Here is a 10,912-nt window from a genome sequence, read left to right on the forward strand (position 1 = left end):
ATGACACCCTAGGCCGGAGGTCGATGATCAACTTTGTGGTTGTTTCATCTGACCTCTGGCTGTATGTCTTGGACACTCGGGTGAAGAGGGGGCGGAGCTGTCAACTGATCACCACCTGGTTGTTAGTTGGATCTGATGGCGGGGGAGGAAGCTGGACAGACTTGGCATACCCAAATGTACTGTGAGGGTCTATTGGGAACATTTGGCAGAACCCCCTGTCGGGAATATCTTTATCTCCCACCTCCGGCAGAGCTTCGACTAGATCTCGAGGGAGGTTAGAGACATTGAGTCCGAATGGACCATGTTCCACCTGGCCGTTCGGAGCTGTGGCTGTAAGGTCTCCGATGCCTGCCGCGGTGGCAATCCCCAAACCCGGTGGTGGACACTGGAAGTAAGGGATGCTGTCAAGCTGAAGAAGGAGACCTTTTGATCCTGGTTGTCTCATGGGACCCCTGAGGCAGCTGACAGGTACCGGCAAGCCAAGCGGACTGCAGCCCAGGTGGTTGTGGAGGCAACAACTCGGATCTGGGAAGAGTTCAGTGAGGCCATGGAGAGGGACTATCGGTCGGCCTCGAAGGAATTCTGGCAAACCATCCAGCACCTCAGGAGGGGGAAGCAGTGCCCTGCCAAAACTGTTTACAGTGGAGGTGGGCAGCTGTTGACCTTGACTGCGGATATCGTCGGACGGTGGAAGGAAAATACTTTGAGAATCTCCTCAACCCCAGCATCACGTTTTCTGATGAGGAAGCAGAGGCCAGGGGCTCGGAGGTGGACTCGTCCATCACCCAAGCTGAAGTCACCGAGGTATTTGAAAAGCTTCTCGGTGGCAAGGCACCGGGGCTGGATGAGATCCGTCCTGAGTACCTTAAGTCTCTGGGTAGAGTAGAACGCCCTGTGTAGAGTAGAACCGCTGCTCCTCCACATCAAGAGGAGCCAGCTGTGGTGGCTCGGGCATCTGTTTCGGATGCCTCCTGGGCACCTTCCTGGGGAGGTGTTCTGGGCATGTCCCACCGGAAGGAGGCCCCAGGGAAGATCTAGGACATGCTGGAGGGACTATGTCTCTTGGCTGGCCTGGGAACCCCTCGCATTCCCCCGGATAAGCTGGAGGAAGTGTCCGGAGAGAGGGAAGTCTGGGCATCTCTGCTTAGACTGCTGCCCCCGTGACCCAGCTTCGGATAAGCGGAAGAGGATGGATGGATGGATGAATGTATGTACTTCCGTGCATGAGTGACATCAAACCAAAGGCTTATCCGGATGCACCCACTAGTTACTGCTAATTGTCAGAGCTTGCTACTCAGAGTTTGCAACCTCAATTCTGTGATTATATGAGTGTGCTGTAAAAATGCATTTATACAGGTTTTGATGGTCATCCTACGAATGATACATGGAGTCTGTTTGTGTGTGTGTGTCTGTGTGTGTGCTGCTTGGAATAGTCAGGCCATGTGATTCCTCCAGTTTCTATTTCAGCACGGTGACCATCAAACACTCTACAGTCATCCAGAAAAGTAGTTAATGAATGCGTTGTTTAATCTGTCCATCTGTCATCGTTCTTTCAAACTTTCCGTTCAGATCAGCAGGTGAAGCGTATCTGGAGGTGGTTTCAAGTAAGGCGGTTTCATATATTTTCTAATTCTGCCATGTGCGAATGGGTTATTGCCATTTTGACATGGCTCTGCTACACTGATATTGCATGCAACATTAACAATGTGCATTTCAATATGCATCCCGTGTCATGCACAGGAAGTTGTTTTGAAATATCACATTCATATAGGCTTCTTTCTTCTGTGTACATGCATAAATGTGTGTGTTAGTTCCTGTATGTATTTCATGATTATGGTCAGCTAGTGGTTTTACTCTAAGCGTTTATTAACGAACTTTCTGGATTCTGGAGTAATTTGAAACATAAGCCATTTAATAATCAGCTACTTATTTATGTGCTCAGACTAATAGTATAAGCATAATATAAGAGAACTTGCTGCTTATTTGAGTAACAGCTGTTTATATTAGTTTTTTGGTCACAGGTGTACCTGCTGTGATGTCTACATATCATAACAACAATTATATTATATATAAGCTTTGTTTAATGTGTAATATAATGTATTTGAGTGCAGTAATCTCCAATTGTACTGTCACAATATACCATATCTGATATCTAACAAAACAAATTAAAAACATAACTGCACTAACAAGTTTGTGATGTATGCATTTATATGAGGTGTGTATTAAAAAGTACATAATAATGTTGTAGACCTACTGGAAGTCATTCCCTTAGCTCACCCTTTCCATGAGGTGAGATATGACTGTCCACATGACTTTTCTAGGTTTATGTCCTCAGTTGATTCTGGAGAGCTATAGAAATGGATCAGTTACGCTGCTGTATGCCACTCACTCAGCTCCCAGTCCTTCTTCCGTGGCGTACACTACAGTACCCATGTCAGACCATCATAATTTACATTGCTGCATTGTTAATATGACCTCCCATCCCCACCCCCACCCCATTTCCTCTTTCCATTTTTCCAACTGGCCTTCATATTTTTTCCAATCCAAATAAGATGCTCAGTATGTGAGCTCAGCACTGGGGAATGTGCACGATATGTTGGATAGACTACTGACCGGAGAATAGTCTCAGCAGCTACAAGTCTTAAATCCTTCTCTGGCTCTAGACAATATCAGACTGTTGCTGCTCATTCTTTTCCCAGTTTTTGTCAAGTATGGTTAAGTCGAAAAAGTAAAAGCTACTAAAATCAAATATGTTCCAGGCAATTAGAAGAATAGATTTATTGTCAGTATATGATGAACATACAATGAAATTGCAATGCTCTTTCTATGGTGCAAAAATAGCATTCACCATTGAATAAATAAACATTTAAAAGGTGCCCAATCCTAATAATAATGGACCAGCTAACCAATAATAAAATAAAGTCAGATCCAAGAAATAAAGCACATGAAACTGAATAGAAGCTTAACTGTATTCATCCACACATGTTTGTATTGTAGTTAATTCCGCTGGACAACAGCCTGGGGGTAAAACGTATTTGTATGTGTGAGTTTTTATTGAGCTGTATCGTCTATTTTTCTGTTGACTTTGGCTCATTGGGTATTTTATTTAATTTCTATTAATTGTATTTACTTTGAGCACATAAAATAGTGATGGCTTGTCTGTATTTGAACTGTATCTTTAAGCAGTGATAAATCAAAAGTTCTGTTAAGTTTTGTTTCTTCTGCTATGAGTAGGTGTAACATGATGTGATGAGCCTCCAGAGCACGTATGAGGACAGTGTTTCTCTGTCATTAGTTATCATTCTCTTTGTGGTGAACACTGTTCATGGGCTTTGCCTTCTCTCCTGAGAGTTTCATTGTTTTATATAACATATTTCAGCAACAAATCCAGTAATAAGATTGATTATCCCTACAGGACTCTAGTTTTTTGGCTAGCAGTCCCTTGTTTTGAATTTGGGTTCTATTATGTTACACCTGAGAAAATAGTGTTCTACTTACAACTTTGTGAAGAACAAGTGAACCCCTTTACCTGCTCTGTAACCACTGTGTGACTAGTGTTACTAGATATGATTGCAAATGTTACTTCTGTATATTTTCACACAGACACATGATGTGCTATTGTACCAGTGGATCAACCATCGCTTGGACTACTTTTAGTATATATTTGTGATCAATAATCTTGAGTACACCAGTCAAAGCTGGCTCAGGCCCAGCTAATTCAGAGGCTGGTAATTGTTTTTACATGATGTGCACAGATTCGTGAGAAATGTTTGATTTCATTTATGTCCTTCATCTGTTCTGTCCCTTGGTTCTCATTAAGGTGTGTGTGACCTCTCTTTGGTGACCTCTGGATCCCCTCCCTTCCTTGAGGCCATATTGTGACACATGGCGCTGAAGAAGCTTATGCGTTTCGGAAAGCAGTTGCTGAGGGTAAAGGTGGTGAACTGTAACACAGAGGATTCCCGTCTATCTCGTTGTCTCAACACTTTTGACCTGGTGGCCCTGGGCGTGGGCAGCACACTAGGTGCTGGCGTTTACGTGTTAGCTGGTGCGGTTGCAAAAGAGAATTCAGGTAAGATACAGTAACTGTAAACAATGAAAAGGTGTCTTATGATAAATCTTAAAGCTTCTAAATGTGTGATCCCTCTTGTCTCCCCCCCAGGTCCTGCTATTGTGCTGTCTTTCCTGATAGCAGCCTTAGCTTCAGTGTTGGCTGGTCTGTGCTATGCTGAGTTTGGTGCTCGTGTTCCCAAAACAGGCTCAGCTTATCTTTACTCCTATGTGACTGTAGGGGAGCTGTGGGCCTTTATCACTGGATGGAACCTCATCCTCTCCTATATTATTGGTAGATATGAAGCAACACTGCATTTCCCACTATGTAGCTTTCTTTTTATTAAGTTTTAGTTGAGGCAAGTCAGGAAAGGAAAATAAAGCTCAGTGGCATAATAGTCAAGTGATCTGTGGATCTGTGTCAGCTGATCTCTTTTTATCTCAGGTACTTCCAGTGTGGCCCGTGCATGGAGTGCAACCTTTGATGAGTTGATAGGAAAGCACATAGAGCACTTCTGCAGAGAATACATGTCTATGAATGCACCTGGTGTGCTGGCAGAGTATCCTGACATGTTTGCTGTTATCATCATAATCACACTTACAGGTGGGAAATTCTTTGTCCAATCTTGTGTTAACACTTTTGCCGTACTGAGCATAATTTTATCTTTACTAGTAAGCAGCGATGCTGGGCAGGTTAGCTGGGAACTTTATTCATGTAACTACATGACTTTATTATTGTGTTACATAACTCATTACTTTATTTTTATTTCTTAGCTGTCAGTTTGGCTAGTAGATGACCTGAAACTACCTGTGTGACACATCATAAACTTGGATTAGTTTAATATTATTACTGTTTTGGATACTGTAATCCCTTACAATACTTGTTACTGAAAAAATAAAACTGTAACATGTTACAAAGTAATGCATTACTGCCCACCACACGTGAGCAGCATTTCACCCCTTGAACTTTCCCTCCACATCTCTTCATCCAAACAGTTGTTTATAGTGTTTTTCTTTTCTGTGTCCTCTTCATTTGTAAGGTCTGCTGGTAACTGGGGTCAAAGAGTCAGCAATGGTGAACAAGGTTTTTACATGTGTCAACATCCTAGTCTTGTTGTTCATGGTGATCTCTGGCCTGGTCAAAGGCACTCTGAAGAACTGGCAGATAGACCCTGAAGAGATCCTACATGCCAATTATACCAGCAACTCCAGTGTCAAGTAAGGGTGTGGTCAGTGGTCATAAAATTCTTTCATATGTCCATGTGGCTCTAAAACTCCTTTGTTATATTTGACACTTTATTTTTCAGTTTAAAGTGTCTCAGTTACTCTAGATGAACCACAGACCCATTGAAACAGCAACTTTATTTAATACACTTCATCATCTTTTTGCCAGTTATAATTATTCTTTTCTTCTCCTGTTCAGTTTGACAGACATTGTCCCAACTAGAGAAAGTTTAGGAGTGGGTGGCTTCATGCCGTTTGGCTTCACAGGCGTCCTGTCTGGAGCTGCTACCTGTTTCTACGCTTTTGTCGGGTTTGACTGCATTGCCACCACAGGTCAGTGCTGGATGAAACCAGAAAATACTCACCCTGTTGAACCTGTTCTCTTCTTGTTTCAAATCTCATATTCCTTTGACTGCCTTGTGGGTAGGTTTCAGTTTTGGGGAGGGGGAGGTGTAACTGGACTCAGAGTTGGGACCATTTCAGTCTTGTCTAAACATCCAGGTGTGTTGCCAAGCACTGTGGCACAGGTCAGATATATAAATTATAATATGAGGTCTGGGGAGAAGATGTTACCCATGTCTTTTTGTGCAGATCTACACCTGTGAATATGTGTGTCGTCATTCACGTTTTGTTTAATTGCTTCAAGGCCTCTGGGTTGTTAAAAAGTGTTAACAATTATTTTTGCCCTCTGGCTTTTCCAACTACATTTTTTCCTGAATTCTAACCAGTAGAGTGAAGTTTACCCTGAATGTTTGCTTCAGTTTGGCTTTCAGGGACATTTATGTGTGTTCTTGTGACTTATAGCTAAGTTGGCATGAAGCCATTATCCCCTCCCTCCTCCACACACAGAAGTATGCACACATGGTCACACATAAATTCACACATCTGTTAGTGCTGTTATGCTTATGAACCCTGACCTTCCAGTAATCTGGGCCAATCAGGAGCTGTCCTGGAGACGATCCAAATAGTGTTATTCATACTCCATCAGCAGAACAAGACCTGAGTGGTCTGCTTACGAAGGGGGTTACATAATCACCTACAGTATGTCTGAATAGTTGGGGGTTCGAGCTTTGTTGGTGCACAGTGAAAATACGCTCCTTGTTCATTTTGTTACAAAATACTTCACAGAATGTTTCTCAAATACATCTGTTTGCCAGGTTTTCCACATGTACTGGAATTCTGCCAATACAATCATAAAGGAATGAATGTTGCCAGAATCTACTCAAGCCTTGAATTAGTGTAGTCAGTTACTAAAAACACTGGTATCACAACTAATGGAGGGATGTTAGGCCAAAATAATGTGACATAAATTACTATTTAAAAAAAATAAATGTATTCATTTTCTATAATAGACTTGACCATGTCTGTTCACCCTCTATGCCCCAGGTGAAGAGGTGAAGAACCCCCAGAGGGCCATCCCTATCGGCATTGTATCCTCTCTGCTCATCTGCTTCACGGCATACTTCTGTGTTTCTGCTGCTCTCACCCTCATGATGCCATACTACCTGCTGGACAGCAAAAGCGCCCTACCTGTAGCTTTTAAATATGTGGGCTGGGAAGGAGCCAAATACGCTGTAGCTGTAGGCTCTCTGTGTGCTCTGTCTACTAGGTAAGCTGTTATAGTACACATACTTGCACTCCTATGCCATTCTTTCAGTGCATGCTCATGTATGTGCAGACACACATATTTGGATATTTGTGTGTGTGTGTGTGCGACCATATGAGTGTATATTTCACTTCAGAAGACATTTGTTCCCTCTACTAAGATTACTGCTAAGAATATGCTGTGCCATTCGTGTAGTTTAGTTTTGTAACATAGACTCATATTACCTAAAGGTCACACCAAGCTGTATTTTTACTCATAATCAGTTTTTAATTGCTTTATAATGGTGATAATATTGTACATGCATACTGCATTTTGCACCTACCGTGAATGACTGTTGCTTTAGTAAATAATTATGATTGTGAATTATATACATTCTTAATTTAAAATGTGTGCATAGTATTTTTAAGCTCAGGTTGATGGGTGTTAAATGTATTGTTGTGTAAATGTGTATGTGTGTATGTGTGCTGTTTGAAGCTCCACCAGAGACACACCGTCTCTGTTCATGTTTGTTTCACTGCATTCTTGTGGGTATAAGTGTGGATACTGTTTACTGTATCCTGCTCTTCCCCCGATAGCCTGCTGGGTGCTATGTTCCCTATACCCCGTGTGCTCTGGGCTATGGCCAGTGATGGGCTGCTTTTCAAGTTCATGGCTGAGATCAGTCCCCGCACCAAAATCCCGCTCAATGCAACCCTCACCTCTGGCATAGGGGCAGGTGAGCCACTAACACGCATGTTTTAAAACTGCATCTGTGTTAACTGAGGCTTCTTTTTGTGCTGCAAGGCTGAACTGTCAGGTTGCAAATGCTCTAGCCTGCCAGTTTCAAATTCTACTCTAAATAATAAAATATGCCATAAATCAGCACTCAAGCATGAAAAGGCCACCCCTAACAGTAATCCTGTCTTACATGGCCAGGTCTGTGGTCGTGTATCTTCACTGTGCCTCTACTTTGTCATTCTTCTAACATTGGTCTGTTTTACAATGAACCTTAGGAAACTTCAGTGGTATGAGGAAGACTATAAATAGTAAACTAAACAGCATGATAAAGTAACAGAGAGAGAGAAACAGCATGTTACATGCATCCTTGGACCAACATCATGCCCTTGCTGCTCTACAGTACAGCCAGTCTGGTATCCTGCTACACGTTGTGCCACCTTGCCAACCAGATTTATCTCCTCTTGCTACTTCTTCCTCTTTCTCATCCACTTACCTCTTTCAATTTTTCCTTTCTCCTTGTTCCTCTACCCTACATCTACAACTGTCATCCCAATCTTATTTTCCTCCCCACACTACTCCAGTCTGTTGGGTTCCATGTTCCCCCTACCCCGTATCATCTTTGCCATGGCTCGGGATGGCCTGCTCTTCTCCTTCCTGGCCCACATCAGCAGGAGGAAAGCCCCAGTAACGGCCACTGTGACCGCTGGGGTTATATCTGGTAAGATGAATAGGGAATGTAAACTCAGGAGGGACAATGAGTCTTGTATCTGTGAAGAGGAATAAAGGAGGGAGTGAGATTAAGAGCAGGAAAGATACATTAAAGAAAATCAAGAGCAAGAAAAGCCAGCATAATCATCTTTGACCTGGCAGCAGTCATTACTGGGTGGTAATTAGGGGCGCGAACTTCAGCAGAGAGGCTTAATCACTGATTGTGACCATTTAAGCATCTATTTTTCAAATTGTCATTATTTTTATTCATTATTTCTGATATCTTGATTGTATATTGCTGTCTATGTAAGGCTAAAAGATAAATGTAATTTTCTTTGTATTATGTGGGGTTGTTTTAGTTACATACAGGCAACATGACCTCGGATATGCTTTGACGTATATTTTAAGCTCACAGGTTTTGTAAAAATAATGGTATGACGCAACAGGAAAGTGGACACAAATGGAAACAAACAGCAGGCAGGCAGTTTCAGTGAAATGACTTTTACTAACGACAAAGGGGGCCGAGGCTCACAGGAAGGCAGGTAGCTGAAATAGGTCAGACAAAAAGATGTTAATTTCAACTTTTAGTCCTTTGGGTTACATGGTGGTATATTCTCACATTTATCTTTGGACAGAAGATCACATTTTAACATGTTAGTTACTTATCATGCTAACCTTTGTTAATTAGCGCTAAACACATGGTGTCTCCCATTTGAAGACTGTAAGTTTAAAACCTGGCTCTATGTATGTTTTTTTTTTTTTTGTGACGTTTTGTCGGAAGACTAGCACTAATGTAATCTGATCTTTTAGAACTTTTGGAGCTGGACATCCAGACTTCTTTTTTAAAAAATTGTATCAAGTGAATGTCACTTTACTGGCAGTTAAATTTGGCTGTAAGAAGAAAAGAAAGCTCATATCAAAAATGTTTTTGCTTAAATTTGGTAGGGCATTTTTGCTGTGTGTCTGTGAGCTGTGCCACAGCATGTGTACCAGTTTGTTTTATGACACTGCAAACAAAAAATCTTGAATCCTGCTGGCAATGCTAGCAGCTCTGTGAGGTTGTACTGTACAGTGGTTCTCTGAGCTAAATGTTATTGTCACAATGCTAACATGCTGATCGTTTCACAAATGTATACGGTTTTCACCAGCTTAGTTTAGCGTATTAACTACATAGGTTTTTTTTTAAAAAGACCACAGAAATGTTTAGGAAAAATCAGAGGATCATCTTAAGAAACATTACCCCAGAATGTTCTTAGGTTTAAACAAATATTTTCATCTTTCTCTCTTTTTTTCTCTTGCTCTTTGAAGCAATCATGGCTTTTCTGTTTGACCTGAAGGACCTGGTGGACCTGATGTCAATAGGGACGCTTCTGGCCTATACATTAGTGGCTGCCTGTGTTCTCGTGCTCAGGTCAGCGGGGAGACATAAGTATATAGAGCCTAACCAGGGACACTGGGTTTAAACCTGTCCATGTTGTCAAATGTCCATGTATGAATGTGATCTTAAATCTTACTGTCAATCAATGTAATTTCCATGATGAGGCTGGTCCAGCATGAGGCTAAAACACTTTACTGAAAAATTGTCTCCTCCCTGGTGTGACATGTTTATATTGCTTTTTAGCAATATAAACGTGAAATCCAGCCCTGCATTCATCGTTGAAAACAATTTTATACTCTGTTAATTTTATACTACCAGACAAATCATGACTGAGTGAACATGCTGCTGCTGAAAACTTGGCTGCAGCTGACATTACATTATGCCTGGCACATGGGGAAGTTCACTGTCCTCTAGTGTTACAATGTGTCCTACTTATCACTTTATTACCACTGGGACAGGCAACTGTGTGTTTTTAGGGATGTAAATACAGTGAAGTTGTAATGGTTAATTAGTGTGTGTGTTTGGTTGTGCCAGGTACCAGCCGGAGCATCCCAGTATGGTATATGAGATGGCCAGTACCCAGGAGGAGGTAGAGGATGGCATCAGTATCCCCACTGTGGGCATCCTGCCCGGTGTAGAGGAAAGGTTTAGTTTCAAGACCCTGCTATTCCCACACAACACTGAGCCATCTACACTGTCAGGCTCAACTGTCAAGATCTCTGCCTGTGCACTGGGTGCGTGATCATACCACACTTATTTACAGTAAGAAAGTTGTAAGATTTAATATGTTAGAGCGTCAGTAAGGAAGATGATGAGAGTCTGGCACAGAGTTGTACATGAAATATTATAGAACATTCTTATACTTCCGCAGGAATGTTGGTCTTGACGTTCAGCGTGTTGGCAGTACACGGAGGTGCTGCGATGTGGAACATCGTAGCCCTTGGCGTCATCTTTATGGTGTGTCTCCTTTTCACTTTTATTGTCTGGAGACAGCCTGAGAGCAAGACGAAACTCTCTTTCAAGGTTTGATTCCAGAAACTCACTCTCCATGTGTAGAATAGCATGCATAAATGTAGTAGGTTTTGGATCTTTTTCAACATATACACTGTGTGCACAATTATTAGGCAAGTGAGTATTTTGACCATATCATCATTTTATCCATAATTTCCAACTCCAAGCAGTATAAACTTGAACGCTTATTGGACTTAATGCATATCAGGTGATGTGTT

The 10,912-nt window shown here is 41.9% G+C and overlaps 1 protein-coding gene across 2 annotated transcripts in view; it reads left to right on the top strand.

The window, feature by feature from the left end:
* The window catches only part of slc7a1a (solute carrier family 7 member 1a), a 21,167-nt gene that overhangs the window by 6,366 nt on the left and 3,889 nt on the right, over positions 1-10,912 (top strand). Inside the window, exons 2-11 of one of the 2 annotated variants that reach the window (XM_020598565.1) lie at positions 3,821-4,072; positions 4,163-4,345; positions 4,496-4,654; positions 5,091-5,268; positions 5,474-5,607; positions 6,661-6,883; positions 7,456-7,595; positions 9,614-9,716; positions 10,218-10,417; positions 10,555-10,706. In XM_020598565.1, coding sequence (XP_020454221.1) covers positions 3,886-4,072; positions 4,163-4,345; positions 4,496-4,654; positions 5,091-5,268; positions 5,474-5,607; positions 6,661-6,883; positions 7,456-7,595; positions 9,614-9,716; positions 10,218-10,417; positions 10,555-10,706 — 1,659 coding nt within the window. In that variant the 5' untranslated portion in view covers positions 3,821-3,885. Of the gene's footprint in view, positions 1-3,820; positions 4,073-4,162; positions 4,346-4,495; positions 4,655-5,090; positions 5,269-5,473; positions 5,608-6,660; positions 6,884-7,455; positions 7,596-8,178; positions 8,316-9,613; positions 9,717-10,217; positions 10,418-10,554; positions 10,707-10,912 lie in introns of both variants that reach the window. The other variant, XM_020598566.1, reaches the window with a different exon arrangement.

Source organism: Monopterus albus, unplaced genomic scaffold (assembly GCF_001952655.1).
Source record: "Monopterus albus unplaced genomic scaffold, M_albus_1.0 scaffold38.1, whole genome shotgun sequence".
NCBI classification, from domain to species: Eukaryota; Metazoa; Chordata; class Actinopteri; order Synbranchiformes; family Synbranchidae; genus Monopterus; species Monopterus albus.